The sequence below is a fragment of the Corvus kubaryi genome, unplaced genomic scaffold (genome assembly GCF_017639235.1).
Source record: "Corvus kubaryi isolate FWS band 111438036 unplaced genomic scaffold, C.kubaryi_AGA036_p1.0 135, whole genome shotgun sequence".
In the NCBI taxonomy this organism is placed as follows: Eukaryota; Metazoa; Chordata; class Aves; order Passeriformes; family Corvidae; genus Corvus; species Corvus kubaryi.
In genome coordinates this window covers 837,183-857,330 of record NW_024580669.1, presented here as the reverse complement: position 1 = coordinate 857,330, position 20,148 = coordinate 837,183, and the positions used below count along the sequence as shown (strand labels likewise).

At 44.4% G+C, this 20,148-nt stretch overlaps 1 protein-coding gene across 4 annotated transcripts in view; it reads left to right on the top strand.

The window, feature by feature from the left end:
- The first annotated feature begins 5,007 nt into the window (after positions 1 to 5,007).
- LRGUK (leucine rich repeats and guanylate kinase domain containing) overlaps positions 5,008 to 20,148 on the top strand; it is a 41,212-nt gene continuing 26,071 nt past the window's right edge. For 3 of the 4 annotated variants that reach the window (XR_006020374.1, XM_042052230.1, XM_042052219.1), the window contains exons 1-9: positions 5,008 to 5,294; positions 7,213 to 7,320; positions 7,940 to 8,021; positions 9,022 to 9,122; positions 9,490 to 9,571; positions 11,706 to 11,830; positions 14,639 to 14,782; positions 17,594 to 17,674; positions 18,276 to 18,362. Coding sequence is in view for 3 of the 4 variants with exons in the window: in XM_042052230.1 (XP_041908164.1) it covers positions 5,112 to 5,294; positions 7,213 to 7,320; positions 7,940 to 8,021; positions 9,022 to 9,122; positions 9,490 to 9,571; positions 11,706 to 11,830; positions 14,639 to 14,782; positions 17,594 to 17,674; positions 18,276 to 18,362 (993 nt within the window). In the remaining variant the exon portion in view is untranslated. The remainder of the gene's footprint in view (positions 5,295 to 7,212; positions 7,321 to 7,939; positions 8,022 to 9,021; positions 9,123 to 9,489; positions 9,572 to 11,705; positions 11,831 to 14,638; positions 14,783 to 17,593; positions 17,675 to 18,275; positions 18,363 to 20,148) is intronic. The other variant, XM_042052239.1, reaches the window with a different exon arrangement.

The following is a 20,148-nucleotide window of genomic DNA, read 5'->3' as shown; positions in this document are numbered from 1 at the left end:
GGGGGGGTCGGGCTCTGCTGGCAGGGAACAGGGACAGGAGAGAGGGAACGGCCTCAGGCTGGGCCAGGGGAGGGGCAGGCTGGATACTGGGAAAAGTCCTTCCCCAAAAGGGCTGTCCAGGGCAGCGCTGGAGTCCCCATTCCTGGGGTTTCAAAGCCGTGTGGATGTGGCACCTGGGGACACGGGCAGTGGTGACCTTTAGCAGGGCTGGGGAATGGTTGGACTCGATGACCTTTGAGGTCTTTTCCAACAACTCTGTGATGTCCCAAGCCACTCCTGACCCCTCATCCAAGACTCTCCAGACTCCTGCAGGCTGCTGGCAGCTGTCCCCACATGAGGCCTCCATGCTCCAGGCAGCCACCTCTGATGGGACATGGACATTCCTGCCACCAACTCCCCCGGGGAAAATCTGGGGAAGGTTCAGCAAGAAACACAGGAAGATCAAGGGGAAATGGATAAACCCAAGCCATCGGCTGCAGGGAACTGATTTAAGGAGCTTGGATGTGCTCCCAGCAGGAATCCCAGGAACACAGCCCTGGGAAGAAGCTGAAGGGAAGGTGTCAAATAAACTCCCACCTCTGCCCCACCGCCATGAAAGCTGGAGCTGCAAAGCTGAGTTTAACGGGATTTAAGTTGCCTGCTTTCCGCCTCACTTCTCTCCCAGCTCAGGAGCATTTGGAGTTTCCTCCTCCCCCACATCCAGCTGGGTCCTTTCATTGCCTGGAGCTTCTTGGTGAGTTGCTGAGTGAATTTGTGTGGGGCTTTCACAAGTGCAAAGGGCTGCCCATAAATCTGCTTTGCACGTGGTGCGTATTGGGGAGCTGATTGTTTTTATAATTGAACGGTAAATCAATGTATTTAAGGCCAGTGTTTGCCATTAACACTCGGAAGTGTGAAGTGCTCCCCCTGTCAATAGTGGGGAGGTTTTATGAGGGCAGTAACTGCTGATTTACAGCTTCAGCTCTGGGGTTTGGGGTTATTTTTAATGGTCGTTCAGTGTTTGCTGTTCCAGAGCCAGGAGAATTTGGGGAACATTTCACACTACGGCCAAGCACTGTTTGGAATTTAAAATATTTGGGGAAACATCTCACCCATCTGTGCCCCCTCAGCCAGTGAGGTAACAACAGATTAACGAGTTTTCCTTCATTAGCACAGCTGGAGTCACTTCTCACCTGCATGGGCTGCTCCATCCACTTTAAACTTTTAGCTTGAGAAACTGAGAGCAGTGAGGGCTCTTTCAGACATAATTTGGGACCGAGTCTATCCCAAACCGCTGAACTTCATTGACCCAGGAATGGTTAGACTCAGTGATCTTAGAGAGCTTTTCCAGCCTTTGGGATTCCATGATCCTGTGGGGCTGTCACTGGGTTGGAGCCATCCCACTGCACACACGAGGGATTTCCCTCTGACCCCTTAAAATACATTCATTACCACCAAACCCCCCACCCAGCACAAAACCAACGCCCACAGCTCTGTGCAGCACCCTCAGATGTGACCCCTTTCCACAGAGGGAAAGGACAGCTGCCAGGGAATGGCTCCTCCAGCATTCCTGGCCAACCTTGCTGTCCAGGAGAAACAGATGAGCACCAAATTAAGCAAACCAGGGGCAGGGCAACATTCTGGAGGTGGGAACACCAAACCCTGCCAGGAAATGGTGCCAGTTGGGATCCCGGAGAAGCTGGAGTTAAACTGACAGCAGAGAGGGTTGACAAGGCAGAGGGAAGTGCACAAATCATGGGCCAGGTGTAAAAAGCAGCATGGATCCTGGAGGAAGATGGACAGACGGCTGTCAGCCCCTCTGGGGATGGCCTTGCTCGGCTGTCAGAGTGCACTTTCTGGAGGAAAAAGCTCAATTTTTCCTCCTTTCTGCTGAGAAAGGAGAACATGCTGTGGGTGATCCCCTTGGCTGGACGTGCTGTGCTCATCCAGGGATGTGGCACTGGAAGGAGGAGGTCTGGAGTGACATTTCCCACCACCCCAGCTATTTTGTGGGTCCATCAAAATTCCTGTCACCACCGAGGCATTTTGTTTCTGCTCCTTTTTTGTAACGGTCCCGTTCAGGACCAATCTGTCTCCAGCCCAAAATGCACAATCATTTCACTCCATCCCTCATGGAGAAGGGTCTTCAAGGAGCCGTCTCATCCCAGAGCTTCCAGTGAGCCGCTCCCTGCTCTGCCAAGCCAAACAGATGGGGTGGGGGGAGACAGGGAAGGAGGACAAGTGTGATCCCGAGGTTTTAATAATCCCTTCTCCTGCCTGAATCATCCCAAATCCCAGTGGAAGGGCAGGCATTTTCCAGATGGTAGGAAATAAACTCTGGGACACGTCCATGCTGAGAACTCATTAGCTCTGCTGGCCGTGCTCCAAGCTCGGTGGCAGTCCTTGTAAACTGGATTTGGACCTGCCCTTTCTTCCTCTCATCTGTTCCCAGGAAATCTCCAGCCCTGTCTTACAAGGACAAGCTGCCCAGCTCGATATTAATTTGATTACGTGTGGCCTTTGCCTCTTGGAAGGGTTGGAGCAGGGGCAGGTGCCTTCCTGTGAACCTGCTGCATGTTAATCCCAGCACCTGGGCTGCCTTCCCAACGTCCATCTGCTTCCCGCTCCTTTGATGCGAATTCCATGTGGAGTCTGGGGAGTTGTGAGGGGGTTTTCTGCCTTGCAGGCTGTGAAGGCACAGCAGTGGACAGGGGAGGAAGGTGTATGTTGGATATACATGAATTATATCTCGTATTTACACACACACAGTGGGATTCCAGCCCCCCCCCAAACCACAGTGAGGGGGTTCTGCTGCACTTGGTGGCTGCCACTGCCACTTCCCACGGGTGGCCTGGCCTCCAGAGCAATCCCAAGGGTCCAAGTCACCTCCTCCTACCCCTGAGCCATTGGCTGAGTGACAGGAGAGCCACAGGAGCAGCAGCAGGTCCTGGCAGGGCTGTGCTGCTGGGGGTGTTTCTGGCTCTGTGTGCAGGGTCCTCAGCCCTGCGTGGCTGCAAGATGTCAGACTCATTGAATAAAGTGAATTTGAAATTGAAACATCGAATAAAAGGCTCTCTGCATTTCTGTTTCTCTCTAAAACCACACAGATTTTCCAGAGCAGAGCTCTCCAAACCCTCTGACCAGCCCTGGCTTTACAAAGACAGAGGTTTCCACACCCCATCTCCTGTGGGGGTGACCCAGCTCCCTCCGGTCACAGGGAGTCCTGGCACAGCAGGGAAGCAGGGGATGATGATCCTGCAGTTTGCAGAAGGCAAAACCTGCAGATGTGGGCTATAAAACAGCGTGGGTTTGGGAAGGGGAACATCCTGGAGATCGTGAAAGCTTGGAACAGCCGCAGCAGCATGAAAGGGAGCAAGAAACCACTGCCCTGCAGCAGCTGCTGCTTGGCTTTGCAGCTCTGCTGATCCCAAATTGTTCTCCTAGGTCGCAACAAACCCAAAATCCTCCCAAATCCCATTCCCAAATAGGGCTCCTCCTTCCCTTTCAGGGTTTTCTGTCCTTCCTGAGCTCTCCAGCCTTTCCCTTTGTTGCCCATCCCTGAAGCAGCTGGAGCAGAGCCTTCTGTGCCAGGGGCTGCGGGGTGCTCAGTGCAAAAGGAATAAATCCCATTAAGGGTTTTAATGTTTATGACCAGCGAGATAATAAAAGAATGTAATTTGGGGTAGCTTTATTGCACTTATCATAATGTTTCCCTGAAGCACGGAGATAAAAGTCAGCGGGTAATGTCCATAAGGAGTTTTTATATCTTCCTCTTCATTTTTTTTAGCAATAACCACCTCATTCAAAGACGGGCGTCACTTTACCAACAATGGAAATTCGCTGCAATAACCCCATCCCCAATATTAAATTGTTTCACCACATGGAGATGTTCTCTCCCTGTGTTTATCTTGCAGGGACTTGTATTCGGAGACATCCTGACACATCTTCTCCTCCTTTTTCCCTTTATTTTCTGCCTTTTCATCCTCATTTTACCCCATTCTGCAATGTAAGAAGAAAGGTGGATGATAGACTGAAAAACTAGAATGTCTTTAGCATTTTTACAATCTTTAGCATCTCTACTTCAAATTTGTATTAGGAGCGGATTGGTGTCTGCAAGATACACGTGATATGAAAAACAGGACGACACGCAAAGATGTCTCAAAAGCTGTCATTTTGCTTTCCCCTGCTGAGACAGTCTCATCTCTCATTATTTCCCAAATATTTCCAGCTAAATGATATAGATTATTTTCCCCACTGGTTCTGAAATTGTACATTTTTCTTAGAGAAAAACACTGCTTCACCACCAACTATGGAGCGTTAATGTGTGCTGGGACAAAAAGCATAGTAACAGAGTTCTATTTCTCACATATATATATATATATAAAAAATTAACATTTCTAGGTCTGCTCCAGTGAAACTGGAGGCACAAAACTCAAGTCATCCCTTCAGGGGAAGAGGAGAGACACAGTAATTTACTAATCCCTAACAAGAAGTGTTTTCCCCTTCAATATTTTCACCTTGCAATCCCCCTTTAATACTCTTTTTGGCCCTCCCCAATGGAATGGAACAATCACATCTTATAGGTGGGATTCCATATGAGCCATGGCACACATGGAAGCCATTTGCATCCTCAGGCGTGTCCATGTTAATATGCAAATAGGGCTTAATGAGGGTCTGGGTTAATTGATGGTTGACCAAAGACGTAGAATAAACACTTTAGTCTCCCTCCACGCACTGAGGTGGCAGTAAAGGCTCTGTCTTCGCCAGAGAAGACACCTCTTTATCTCCTTAAATTGACATATTTATAACGTTTATAAGTTTGTCCTGCTCCTCGACGCGGGAGCGAGACCAATGGCTGCCTGAGGGAGGCGGACTACAACTCCCAAGATGCTCCGCGGCCTAGCGGACGCGGCGAGGGTGCGCTGCGCTGAGAACTACACCTCCCATGCTGCACCGCTGCACGCTCTGCGCTCCTATTGGCTGACGGTGCAGTTGGCGCGATCCCCGCCCTCGGTGGGAGCCGCTCTTTCCGTCTCCATGGCAACGAGCAAACAAATGGCGGCGGCCGGACCTGAGTGGGGACGGGACCGATAGCGGAGTCCCCTCCTTCCCCTCCCTCCTTATCACAGCTCATGGCGGGCGGCGAGGAGAACGGCGGAGAGGGCAGCCTCGGGGAGCGGCTCCCTCCTTCTCATGAGCCGCCGCAGCCCCTCGCACAGGGGCTCCCCGAGGAGCAGCCCCAGCTCGGCCCGCCTCACCGCAAGGACGAGCAGGAGGAGGACGGCGAAGAGGAAGAGGAGTCAGAGCGCTCAGAGGTTCAGCTCAGGGCTCCCCAGCTACTTGGGGAGGGGTGTGTGCTTGTGAGGGAACTGCCCTTTTCCCCCTCAGTGTAGATGCGGGGGAAAGAAGGGGGAGTGAATGCGGGAACCTCTCATTTCTGCCTTGTTTAGGGTCCCTTCCATCCCCGTGCTGTCCAGGGTACTTCTGGGTTGTCCCTCTCTCCCAGAAAATCAATTAGATTGGAAAAAACTGTGAAGGTAGTCAATTCAAGCCATTAATCCAGGACTGCCAAGTTTCCTGGCCATATAAAACTACAGATAAACTGGCACATGTGTGGCCAAATGAAACCCCTTTCCTGTTCAAATTCCCAGCCCTTAGCTTCAACAAGCCCCAGGACACAAGTGAATTTTCTCTCCCTGCCCTGCTGGGTTTTAAATCCCAATACCACGAAATACCGCCTCATATTTTGCCTCGTGGAAATGCTCTCCCTTGCTCTAACATGTAGGTGCTATCACTTCGATGACTACATTATTTATCTTGGTCCCTAGATTAGCAATTGTCGTGTGGCTCCTCCGAGCTTATAGGAATTTCACAAGCCACTGGCTGATTTTCTCGTTAAACCCACGCACTGGTTCATTAGTGCCATCTGTCAAGCAGCCTCTTCAGCAAAGATTTGTTTTCTCTGAAGAGCAGCGCCGGGCTGCTCATGCTGAACAACTGTAAAAGGGCTTCCAATAGAGTCCATATTGGGGTGCAGCAGTGGTGTTAGTGCTGACTTGCTGAGATGTTCGCATCCGTAACGATGTCCAAAAGAGAGGCTGGGAATAAATCCCCACAGACCGATGTCTGTAGAGCAGGTGGTGAGGGGGATCTTTCCTCCTGACTCACCCACCTTTGTCCAGTGCTGTGGTACATTTATACAGTAAATTTTGCTTAATGTTGCTATGTCGTTACAGCATCATCGCATACACCTGGAACTAATTTACACAGCACGATCTCAGGGTTATCAGATAATTCTTTGCACTGTGCAGGCATTTCCCCAGTTCGGGGGTCTTGGGGGTCTTTGATGAAGGCTTCTAAAGTCTTCTTCACACTTGAACTTTTCCACTTTATCTTCAGGCCATGCACAGTTATGGTGCTCTTTGGTCCATCTGGTCTTAACCGGCCTAAATTCTTTGTTTTTTGGCTAATTGGCTTTGGCTTGCCAATTTCTTGTTAGTACTGCACTTATCTACCTCTAAAACTATACACCTGGTAAGTTGGTTTGGTTTGTTTTCCTCTCTCTTTTTGTCTATTCCACATTTAAGCAGCTAGTTAACTATATACCAGCCATTACATTGCATAAAAAGTTATTAATATTAGATTATATGGGTATCAACAGTCATGATTCAGGTTATATAAGCATCAGGTTATAGGTGTACAAGTTATGATTCAGGCTACATAAGTAAAAGCTGTGATTCAGGCTATATAAGTAGAGAAGGCTGTGCTTCAGGTTATCTTGATAAAAAGTCATTATTTAGGTTATACTGATATTAGGTTACATAGATTTATAACCCAAGCTAGATAAGCACTTTGTAACTTTGACTTTTATAAATCCGCGGCCGTAATCGATGGGAGCTGCATGGCTCAACGTCTTGGCAAATGGGTGCTGTGCTTCGACCAGGAGGGAGAAAATTTAAAACCCCAGCAAAAACCTGATGAACCTTCTTAAACGTATCGAGCTGGCACGTGGCATGTTTCTGTTTAGCTGTTTTGAGGGCAGCACCCGTCACTTCCCCTAATGCCTGCTGCCTCGGTGGGGTGGCGGAGTGTGGAAAGCAGCGTTTGATCGAGGACTTTTATTAAACCCTGTTCCCACTTGAACCCCAGCAGCCTCTGGATTCTACCAAGCATGGAATTCCCCTTCACAAATCTCCCCTTAATCCATTCCTCCCCTTTCCTGGTGTTGTATAGGGTCGGTTGGAGGGAGTGTTGGACGAAGACACCGCCGCTGAGGGACTCCACACCTTGGGCTACTCGGCCCCTGGGACTGAATATGTTTATCTTCATCTGACGCTTCCAGTAAGTACAAGCAAAAAAAAAACCCCATCAGTTCAAGGTGTTTCCCTGCACAAATATTTCCTTTTCTTAACAGCAAATAGTTAGCCTAGTAAAAAAAAAAAAAAAGTCACAAGAAAGATTTTTGTCTCTGCCTGCCAATGCTGTTTCATGTACGGGGTTTTTGATCAGACTCAGAGCGGAGGAGATTTTTTTGGGTTTTTTTTTTCCTGTAGTAGCAACAGCAGGAAGGTTTTTCCTTATCCAGGTGTGAAAATGTTTCTTCCTGCTTCAGTCAGCTGGAGGAAAAAAGCAGAGGAATGTGTGAAACACCTGAAAATGCTGCGTTCAGGAAGTTAAAATGGTTGTGTCTTCTCAAAGATCTCTGCTGCCCCTCCCTTTTCTGTGCAGCTTTGTTTCCCTGGCGTTTTTCCTGACTGCAGCTCTCTTTTTGTTGTTTCCAAGTCCTCCTTTTGACCTTTTCTCCATTGCTGGCTGCTCTAACATCACTTTCTGTAGATGTCACCCTGTCTGGAGGGACCTCGGGACACCTCTCCGATGTCTCCTGCTCCTGTGCAAGCTGAGTTTACAGAACCAGTTATTAAAATGATTATTAAAATCCTCTTCCTTTTCCTTTTTCCAGGGTCGTGAGTTGAGTGACATCAGCATTCTCTCTGGATACATTCACCTACAGAAAATGGAGCTTTCCTCCAATAAAATTAATGGTATGGAGTAAATACACTGCAAGTTCTTGGGTTGTGAAATCATTTCAGATGAGAAAGGCACTGGAGCATGGAGCTTTAGTGTCACAAAGCCTGGCTGACATTTTAATGGTGTAAAATATTCCAGCTCCACAGAACCAGGCTTGATCTCCTCGGAAATATCCATGGCCCATTAAGACCAGCATATGTTTATCAGTGGCAACATGGAGCTTAAACTCTCAGTTTATTACCCAGAGATAAAATCCCAGCAAATATGTCAAGGTTGAGGCAGAGATTTGACAGAATATTTTAAGTTATGCCTGGTATGGTTTTCCCAGCCTTAAGTTTTCCCTCGTCAAGGGTGACAAAAGGGAAAAAAATTACATTGTTTACTTTTAGAAAGGTGACAAATGGAGACTGGGATAAACTCCATCAGCTGCTCCTTCTCTCTGTGTCTTTTTTTTTTTTTAAGTTAACATCAAGTGGAAGAAGCTGTAGTGGGACAGCCACATCATTTCTTTCGAGTTCCTTTCACTTGAGGTGCTGGAGTCCAATAATAGCAGCACTTTTGTAAAGCAGCTCCTCTCCCTGCTCATTTTAATAAGAGGTTTTTTTTCTGTGGAGGCCAGATATGAACAGAGCAGGCACTTTTCCATAGCAACCACTCATTTACTCTTCAGCTGTGGCCTAAATACTTTTCTCCAGTAATTGATAACTCAGGACAGAGTGAATCTGTCATTCTAGAGGTGGATAGAATATAAAAATATATTCTTGCTTATAGGCAAATCAATTGACATGATGAAAATTAAATGTAGAACCTGGATATTTATTCTTTGTGGTGTATAAACCATTTTTTTTCCTCTAGGAGAAGGAGTTAATAGATCTGATTTCTGCATTTTGGGCATCACTTTCTGAATGTGCAGCTACAAATTGATTCTTAATTGCTCCAGGATGTAATTATCCCATTTTGCCATGATGATCTCTGCATTCAGGCACAGGATTTGACATTTTGTTTCATTTCTAGATCTTTCCTGTATCAGTCACATGCCTTACTTAATGGAGCTGAATGCTTCCAAAAATGAACTGACCACATATTTCAATTTTAAACCACCTAAAAACCTCAGGGTAAGTCTGCAAAAAAAAAAAAAAAAATTTAAGGTTTAAATTCAAAGAGATTTTCTGAATCTAAGTTAGATGTTGTGTTTGGGCACAGGCAAAAGTCAATTTTTATTCCTCCTTCTTCTTCTTTCTTACCTCAGTTCACATTTTAACAGCTTTTCCCACTGTTCGGCTCTGTCTTTTATTTATGCCTTTTATTTATATTTATGTGGATATTTCTGTGTATTTGATTTATGTTTCTTTATATGGATTTTATTTATGTCTTTTATTTTCTTCCACACTGAACCCCTGTGTGCAACACACAGCGAACTCCCAGCCACAGGAAGTGCTGAAGAAATAACCCCAAACTCCTCTCTTTTTTTTTGCCTTTTAGGAAGTAGATTTTTCACACAATCGAATCCCAAAAATGCAAGATTTAGCAGCATACCACTCACTCACTAAACTCCTGCTGGATTGTATCCTTTGGGGAATCTTGAATGGGAGAAAAGTTGCTTTTTTTTCTTTGCTATTTCTTCACATGAAAACCTCTTTTCTTTGTATTTTCCCTTTCATGTCAGTTTTGTCCTTAGAACTGAGATTAAATTGTAATTCTGAGACTGATCTTAATTTACTTAAGCATTCAAAGTGGGCACATTTGGGCAGATTTTCCTGCTAGAGGAACAAAAAAACCTCCTTTTTGTGTCATGGAAAAGTAAAAGGGGAGATGTCCCACAGTCTCTGCATGGCAGAGGTAAGAAATTACATTAGAAAAAGATTTTTAAATACCAGAGCTTAACAAGGAATCACCTTGGAACACTTAAATAAAACAGGAATTTGTTGTTTCATCTTAGGCCCAGCTAATTATGCAGGACAAGGCTGTTTCACTGCAAAGAATTTTGAAGTAAAGGAGAACTTCCTGGAGTTTTTGAGGGAAGCACACGGAGCAAAGGTTGTTCTGCTCCCCACTTCCTCCCTCATCCCAATTTCTGGAATTAGAAGCGCTTTTCTGGCAGAAATCTGCTAAACAGGAACCTGTAAATTGATGTTTCAGAGCTGTTTTCCCAAGGCTTCCCTAAAGATTCCTTCCTGGAGCTTCACGTTGCCCTGCTGCCTTCAAATTGCATCCTGAGAGCTCTCGAACTTTTCCTTTTTTTCTTCAGGAATTGCATCCTGATTCTCTGCTCCCTGAAAAGGAGGAGACAGGAGTAATTTTCTGTCTCTTGCCCATTACCAGCTGATATTAATCCAATGCCTGTTCCACAGGGGAGCAGAAAAAGCATTTGCAGGGCACTCAGGTGACGTTATTCCCGAGTTACGAAGGGTGCAGGTGACACAAATCCTGTCACAAAATGGCATCGAGCTGCTCTCCTTTTTGCAATTCTAATTTTCCATCACAGAGCAAAAACCCTCCAGCAAAATGAAAAAGGAGGGGGGAAAAAAGAAAAGATCAGAGATTTGTATTGTGGGTCTGATCTGTAGGGTTTGATTTGGTTTCGTGCAGCTGCCTTGAATTTCTTCATTTGTCAAGGAAGGTGGTGCTGAAATGGGGACAAAAGTGTTTTCATGGCCACAGAAGAAGCCCCTGAGACAGAGGAGGATGAGGGCAGGATTGGAAATGCAGAATTCAGAACAGCAAAGTGGCACCAATCCGTGTCAAACACTCCTCACCAAAGACCTGGCAGACAGAACAATCGCATTTTTAATCCTAGATGAAAAAAAATACTCTCTGAGATACCCTGCAGAAGCAGAAGTGTTTGGCTTGCATTCACACTGACAGTAATTAAGCTTTTCTTACCATTTTTAAGTGAATTATGATGCAGATGATAAAGTCATTATCGCCTTTTGTGTGCACACACGAGCACACCTGACAGGTTTATGTAGGATTTGTAAAGGTTTATAAAGGAATTGTCTGGGAGGAACTGCCCAAACCAGAAAGAGACACAACTTGGACAAAAATATGTGACAATGTAAGATGAAAGTACGTGACAAAGCTTTCTATTGAATCATTAAGAGGCTAAAATTGATTGTATTATTATTCAGCACTGAGCAATTTGCTGCCTCATGTCGATGCTTGTGGCTTAAACTGTAATTTTTCCTTGTTCAAACTTTTACCTATTCTTGCCTAACTCCAATCACAAAAGAGTCCTCTCCCTGAAGCAGAGTTTCATCTAATTTTGGGCAGATCCAGAGTCAGGTTCCTCTCACTTCGTCCATTTAAAGGAGAAATTTGAGACGGATTTGTTGTCCAAGGTGCTTTGTTTAAGGAATTTGGGGAGTTCTGTTAATGCTGAAGTTTGCTGAGAGGAATCCTAACTACTGGTACTGCTGCTTTTAACTGTAATGTTAATTTAAAAGACACTTTTTCCTCTCAGGACAGATGGCCAGGGTAGAGAAGGTATAATTTAGAGTGAAATAACCCCATAAAGTATCACTGGTTGGTATGACTTGAATAATTTGGGCAGGATGCTCAGAGCAGTGGGATTTAAAATTCCTGACGGTGAAGCTTTTGCTGCCCACACCATAAAATTGGACTCCAGTTGCTAATTTACCACCTAATTACTGCTCAGGTTTTGTGTCCAGGTCTTTTTTTTTCCTGAAAGCTCTGCATAGATAACGAGATTGAGGAGATCCGAGGGCTGGAGAAGTGTCACAGCCTGACCCAGCTGGGTTTGTCCCACAACAGACTCACTGCCATCAGGGGCCTGGAGAATTTGCCTATCAGAATCCTCAGTCTGGTAAGAAAGAAAGAATTCTGATGGTTTTCCTGCCTGTCTCTTACCAATATATCAATACCTTAATAAATATGAAGATTATCACATAATTTTTCAGAGATATTTGCAATACTGTACTTTTTTTTCTAATTAATACTACAAAATTTTGCACAGAAACACAACTCAAACCTGTTTTTAATGCAATCCAGCTGCTCTAGAAACAACAGGCTGCTTTTAACAGCTTTTACTTTGTAATAAGAAGTTAAAAATATTTAATGGGACTTTAAAAAAAAGTCCCAGAAAACCTCATAGCTCTATTTGGCTGCATTAGTTTTAAGCACCCACATAAATATTTGAAGTGAATGAATCCCTTATCAGGAATAGAAATATTCTTTTCTAATCCTTTAAAAAAAATTTAAAGGTTTTTCTTCTGTTCTGTAGGAATGGGTATGGAAAACACTGACTCAGATTGGCCCTTGGCTGCTTCAATATTCAGGGGAGGTGTTGACATTTCGCATGTTTTGAATAATATATTCAAAGAGTGTTAATATAATTATGTTTCACATCTGTAATACCTCCAGGAGCTCGCAGTGATTCCCTCAGCAGCGATAAAATGGAATTTGGTCTCATTTTTACTGGAGAAGATTAATTCAGATTGGCCAAATCCCATCTAAATGTTCTGAAAGGAGCTTCTAGGAGTGTGAGGATCTTTTCTCTAAATACTTTGAAGCTCTTTTCTCTAAAAAATTTGAGCCACAGCAATTCCTTCAAGCATTGTGTGCCGAGATTTCCTGGTTTGTTGAAAGGCCTAATGGGAATTTCCTTGGGAATCTGCTCTGTCCAGTGTTGGGAGGTTGTGTTAACAACTAAACCTTATGGATGTCCCTCAGTTTGGTTTTTAGGTGCTGGTATCATTACTGATAACACTGCTTGTCTCTTTTCATTAGCCAAGGAGAGAGTCATGTGGAAGTTATGGAAACAGGCAGATTTTAGTGGAGCATTTTCTTTGGCTAATTAGAATAAAAGGCAGGTTTGGGGTTTTTTTTTTTTAATTTTTATCCTCTCTCTTCCCAGTGATTCAGCTTTCTCTTCCATTTTCCCTTGAGCTTTTTAGGTTGAAAGTTTGGGAGGAGGACTTCAAAACCTGTAAATTCTGCCTTGCTCTACCAAAAACCCTTTATTCCGCTCAGGTTTGCAAGGAAAAAAATAAAATAAGAAGCACAGCTAGAATGAACTGGACTCTTGGGAATTTTCTGCTTGGAAAAAAAAAAAAAAGAAAGGATCTATGCCCAAATCCCTTTTGTTCCCAGAATTTTCTGGGCACCTCTGGCCCAGCATTTTGCAACTCCGGCTCCGAGTGTATCTGATTAACCAGAGGTCTAACAAAGCTCAGGAGCAGAGAGGGAGCCTCCATGCTATTAATAACCTAATTAAACATTTAAAAGTCAGGAAAAATGTCAAGGACAGACAACTGGATTAACATTAGAGGCAGCTGGCTTGTTTATTTCAACAGTTCCTAAATATTTATTAATAGGAGATGAGGCTTCCGAGCTTTTAGCACAAGGTGAGGCTGATGGCAAAATAAAACTTTGCAAGGTTATGGAGAAAGAATCCTGTGGAGAGGCCATCTGGGAACGTGTGGGAATCACTGGGACAGGGAGGAGCAGGGAATTGCTGTCCCTGCTTGGAGTTTGTGGCAGAAATGAGGCTCTGATTGGTGAGGCCCTGAGAAATGAAACCATCCTGAGGCCAGTGAGAAATCAGGGCCTCATTTGAAAGAACCCTGAGAGTTGGTTATGGGTTCTCAAAAGTTTGGGTCATCTCACGTGTGAAAGTCTGGAAGAACTTACAGGAAAGAAGGGGGTTTTTTAATTATTATTTTTTAATCATTTCTGTGCTGTCACTGACGGTGAATAAAGCCTTCACTTAATGTGCATTAATAGGAACTTATGTATTCCAGAGAGATTTTTGTATCTTATCAGGGAATCATTGAATCATGAAAGGTTTGGGTTGGAAGGGACCTTAAAATCACCCAGTTACAACTTCAACACCTCCCACTATCCCAGGCAGCTCCAAGCCCCAATGTCCAGCCTGACTTTGGACACTTCCAGGGATCCAGGGGCAGCCACAGCTGCTCTGGGAATTCCAGCCCAGCCCCTCCCCACCCTCCCAGCCAGCAATTCCTTCCCAAGATCCCACCCCAATCTCCCCTTTCCCAGTGGGAAGCCATTCCCTGGCTCCTGTCCCTCCAGGCCTTGGCCCCAGTCCCTCTGCAGCTCTCCTGGAGCCCTTTTAGGCCCTGGAATGTGCTGGAAGCTCTCCCTGGATCCTTCTCTTCTCCAGGTGAACAACCCCAACTCTCAGCCTGTCTCCTCTATATCCTACCTTAATTTTTTTCATTATTTATTCTGCAATCACTAGTGTAAATAGAGCCATGATTGCAGAGGGAAATTCAATGTATTTATGTATATATATTCCATAATTTTCCGTGCGTCTCTGCGTTCTAAATTTTGAGTTGGATGGTGACAGGAGTGTTCTTGGGGCCAGTATCAGCTTTTAAAAAATGTTAGAGCTCTTTTTATTGCTGTTGTCTCTTCAAGGTGAGTTGGAGATAAGCTGATCAGCAGAGAGTTGATTCCTTTTTCCAGGAGCTGGAACGTGTCACATCAGGATGTGCATGAGGCTAAATGCATAAAGGCCTGTTTGTGACAGGATTCTCCGTGACAAAGAATCCTCCAATCCAACAAATGACTCTTTTTTTTTTCCCCCTCAGGAATGTTGTTATCCATTGAGTTTTACCTGCAGTTTCTCTGCTTCCATTTTTTCCCTTAGAGCTTTAACCAGATTGAGAAGGTGACTGGGCTGAAGAGCTTGAAAACCCTGCAGAAGGTGGATCTGTCCTGCAATAAAATAAACAGTCTGCAAGGCTTGGAGGAACATGATCTCCTAGAGGTGATCAACCTGGAGGATAACCAGGTACCACGCTCCAGGCTGAGCTCAGCTTCTCCTAACAACGCATAATATTTTAATTTTTTAAAACTCAATTCCTTGAAGGGACCCAAAAAAATCATCCAGCCCTGAAAGAAATGAATATTAGAAAAGATCTTTTCCTTTGGTATTTCCCATGTTGATTCCTGGTGTCCTCTCAGCCCTTTTTTAATATCTTGGGTGGGTTTATCTTCACTCAGGTGTCCCTTTAGTGCTCTCACACATCAAGAACTCGCAGTGCTCCCCTGGCTGGATCAGACAGGGATGAGTTTGCAGCTTTTCCAGCTTGATTATTCCAGAGGATCTTTACTTACACCACAGCTCTGCTGCTGCCAGCCCTCAGGGGGGGTTCTTAATATCTCTCAGCCCAATTTTATGGCCACAGATTCTTCTGAGCTCTCAGCTGGAAACTCCCTGGAAGGCAGAACTGCAAGAACTCCCTTAAAAAGCGGCTTTTGTCGTGCAGCACAATTTTCTGTACTGGAAGTACAATGGCACCATCCAACTCATTTGAATTTTGAATGCCAAGCCAAATATCCACAATAATTTCGATATTGATCTTCCAGCGTCCTTAACTGAAAAAAAAAAACAACCCATCAATTCATGAATCACTTTGACATCAAAGACAGATCTGTGAGGAGAAAAAAAAAAAAAAGAAGTGCAGGAAAATAAAAATATAAAGCAGCAGTGGAACATTTTCTGTCATTTTTCCCCACTCACAAGACAGATTTAGAGGATTTAATTCAAGTCACTGGGGTTTCTTTTTCTCCCTGTGTTTAGGTTGACATTTAAAGGTACCTCAATTGCAGCAGACAGGAAACTCTCTAATTATTAACATTAATAACACCACTTCCATTGCCTTATTTATTTTCCACTGTTCTTTAACAGCACATAAAAACCTCTTAATTTTACCTCATCAAAACTTGCCTCTTTGAACGACGTTATTGCAACTGAGTCACCCTTTTCTGAACATTGCCTTCTGAAGAATAATTTAAAGGGGAGTTTTAATTAATTAAAATATGGAGTTACTTCAGCTCAGAACCTCTCAGAATGATCTTAAATTCTTGGTTTTTCAAAAATGGGCACAGTAAGTTTATCTGCAAACCAAGCCTCTTGTAAACATTCCGTGATTTTCAACTGTTGATGGCTGGAATTCTGGGATTTATTTAAGAAATCCACTCAAATCACATTTAACTTGGTCAAACGTGTCCTGGGTGGGCTTCTTGTTATCTCAAAGTGAGTAGTGGGTTGGCTGTGGTTGAGGTTTATGGTTTTAGACACTTTAGACACAAGGATTGAGTACGAATTAGGGAGAATCCGAAGTGGTTTAGGTTCAGTTGGGCTTTCAGTGTTTAAAAGGGGCTATAAAGGAGATGGAGAGGGACTTTTTACATGGAAAAACACAGACAGGAGAAAAGGGTTTTACACTAAAAGAGGAGGGATTTAGATTTTATTAGGGAGGAATTGCTGGCTGGGAGGGTGGGGAGGGGCTGGAATGGAATTCCCAGAGCAGCTGGGGCTGCCCCTGGATCCCTGGCAGTGCCCAAGGCCAGGCTGGACGCTGGGGCTTGGAGCAGCCTGGGACAGTGGAGGTGGCACTGGATGGGTTTGAAGGTCCTTCCAACCCAACCCATTCCAGGATGATTCTCAGATTCCATCTTTCAGCAGTGAAAGAAAACCAGGCTTGTTTGGGGCACAAAAACCTTGAGTAAACCCAAAAACTGAGTGCCCAGCTTTCCTTTGTGCACAGATGAGACCACAAATGTACCCCTTTTTCTTCTTTTTTTCTCTACATCCCAAGTTCTTTTACTCAGAGTTTGAATTGAGACGCAGGAGATCGATGATTCTTGTTGGGACTTAGTTGTTGATGATATCAGTAGCACAGCTGCACAGAGTGTGCCTCTTTGTTAGAAGGGTGGGAAACGGCTGTGAGTTTTACTTTTCCAAGCTTTTTAAAGTCTAAACTAACCAATTATATGTTTTTACTTACAACCCAGATACTAACTTTTCATGTTCTGCAGCGCAGAACTTTTGACCCAATGATAGAACATTCAGGTTGGTGAAGAAGGAGAAGAAAGAGGACACAAATCCACACCCAAACCCCTCCATTTTGTAACCTATTCTTACTATATCCCCTAAACATAATTTTCTACATTTCTACGTATTTTTACCCTGTGACATAACTTTTAATTCCACAGCAACTACCTCAGTGTTAGCACACAATTTAGGAAACTTTTCCCAGGGTTTTGGATCGAATGCAGTGTGCTTCTGAGGATCACTGCCTCTCAGCACTGAAAGGCTGAAACCCTCAGCAGCCAGGGTTCCAACACAAATAGACTGGACCCTCCAGACCCCCTGATTTATCCCTCTGGATACATCCAAGGACAAAAATCCGGGTCCTTCTTAGCCAAGTGCTGCAAGTTCTGTAGGATGAACTTGAACTTCAGTGAAAAGAAACTCATAGAAGGGTTTTTTTTTTTTTTGTAACTACTCAGCCAGAGCACGAATTTAACTGCAGAATTGCCTCACTTAAGCACATCAGCACATAAAAGCCAAATGTGTTAGGGCTTGACATTTGAAAGAACTGGAAAAACGCAGGTGCTTGGAAATTGCTGTGTGCATTATCCTGCTGCTCCAGCTCCCAGCCAAGTTGTCTTCTTTTGTGCCTGGAAGTGCCTCATTGAGTGCAGTTAACTTGTAAACCCCTTTTGTGACTTGTAATGATTTTTTTTTAGTGCCCACATTTGAAGAGCAGGGATTAAAATACTTTCTTTATGCTCTGTTTCTGTCCTTGATCAGGTGGCTGAGCTGAGTGAGCTTAAATGGATTGGAGATCTGCCTCTCCTCAGAGTTTTAAATCTTCTAAAAAACCCTCTACAGGTAAGCAAGAACCAAAAATGAGAACCTAAACGTGATGGTTTGGAGCACACCAGAATCCTTTCAGCCTCAGTTTCTGTCTCTAGAAGTGGACAGGTCATTTGTCCTGAGGGATCAAAGATAATTCTATCCCGACTCATGTGATTTCCAAATTTTGTATGAATTTTACAGTCATTTCTGATGGCAGAAAGAAGGAAAAATATTAAGACTTTAATTTTTTCTTGTAATTGCCGGGTTTTTATTGGTTTTTATGAGACTGGTCTGACATGGCACACAATGAAATTAGCAGGGAAAAGTACCTGAAATAAACTTCTCCTGGATTTCCATAATCTGAAAGGCTTCTCCTGCTTAGATGTCCTTCTCCTAAGCAAAGTCTGATCATATCCCTTTTTAAATTCCCATCTTGGCCTTGTGAATATTGTGGTTACAAACTTTTGAACAACTCAGCTCCCACTGAGCTTTTGAAGGGTCAGTTTGGGCAGTGTTTTGACACCCTTCAAGGTAAAAAACTTTTATATTGCAATTTAATTTCAACCAATTGGAATGAAATGCTGGCTGGGTGAAATTAAGGATTTTTTGTCAAAATGGAAACTTTGTCCCTCAGGAACAAGGAGAGTATTGGCTCTTGGCGATTTTCACGTTGCTCCAAATCACAGAGCTGGATCTCAAGAAGGTTTCAGTGGAAGAAAAGGTAAGAAAACATCATTTCATCGTGGAATTTTTCTAAATAAAGAAGATAAAATCTGTGTTTGCAATTGCAGGAAACCTCCTCCCCCAAAACCTGCCTTACAGAAATTCTGTTGGATTAGAAACCTTCCCCTGTTGTGGTGCCTTAAGTGGAATTTGGTTGCTGCATGTCCTGTGTGGGCCCAAGCCATGCTGGAACTGCTGTATTTCAGGGAATTATCCTTTCCAAATGATCCTTTCAGGAAACCCATCACTCCCAACTTTATCTGTATAAATTTTGGAGCTCTTTAGTGCCAGGCTCTCTTCCATCCTGAACACACAGACAACGATACCAGTGTAATTTACCCCAACTACCCAAGGTATTGATCTTATTCTTTGTCTTGTGTGCCAACCTATTTTCCTCTCAATATAATTTTGAATATACTAATGAGATTTTTCCTTCTCTATGGACTGTAAAAGTAAACCTGAGTGACTGGTTTAGACCAGCATTTCACTTCTGAGTGAAACTATCTATTTCACAAAGTCCTCTCCTCATGTGATTTTAGGATGCCTCCTCTAGGCTCAGGAACTCTCTTGCCAAACAATTTGGAGGCACCAGCTCTTCTGTCTCACTGACACCAAATGGATGTGCAGGGATGTGGGTTGGGTCAGGAGTGTAGTTTGGAAGTGGAATTCCTACTTGTCCAACTCGCCACGTTTGATTCTCACCATGGAATAGTCTTGCAATAAAAGAACTGAACTTCCTCCAGGGTACCCTTGAGCAGCTGATGTGCCCCAGGATGCACCCACCGTGCTCCCAGCCACTAATTCAGAGCAAAGGACCACATCAGAGCTAAAACGAGTTCCCTCCTCCTACTTTCCCCCTGAAAAGTGGGGACATGGAGCTCTGAGTACGGAATGTTTCCCTGTTTCACCGTGCTGCTGGCTAATACAGGCATGGCTGCCACACAACCATAGAATTCTAGGCTGGAAAGGACCTCATGGTTTATCTGGTCCAGCCTTTTTTTGGGAAAAGCACAAGATGGTCCAGCCAAATCCTACAAGTGACCAACATTAGGGAATCCACCATTTCCCTGGGGAGATTATCATGGAATCCAGAATGATGTGGGTTGGAAGGGACCTTAAAGCCCATCCAGTGCCACCCCTGCCATGGGCAGGGACACCTTCCACTGTCCCAGGGTGTTCCAAGTCCCATCCAACCTATTCCTGATTATTCCAATGGCTGATTGGTCTCACTGTGAAAACTTTATATCCCATTGGAATTGTCTGGGTCATTCTTAACCTATTTCTGAGTGTGTAGCATTAATAACCCCCAAAATGCACAACTCATTAGTGGTCAGCAGAGCTTCCAACAGAATGGATGGAGGGAATCCTTGGAGTCTGAGTGCTCTCCCTCCCAGGAAAGACAGGAAGGCATTGTCAGGAGTTTGCTCACTTTGTTAATGCCCGTTCTGTTCCTTTTCCGATGAATAAACGAGTGGCTTCAGTCCCCAAGGGTTTGAGTTTGGCACCTTCCACCAGCGCTGAGAGGATGCAAATTAATGGATAATTAAAACCTAAGCGAAATTGCTTCGCATCCTATGTGGCATCCTGTTTTCTTCCTGGGAAAAGGTTGAATATATTAAACATGGTGAGCAGTGTCTGGCTGCCTTCCATCCACCTCTCAAATCATCCTTCAATCCCTTCAAAAGATTTCTGCTCCCAGCCAAGCCCAGCACAAAGCCTGACCCTCAGAAACACAAAGCCATCGTTATTGCTGGTGATCTGCCAAGCCTTTTGCAGCTGGAGAC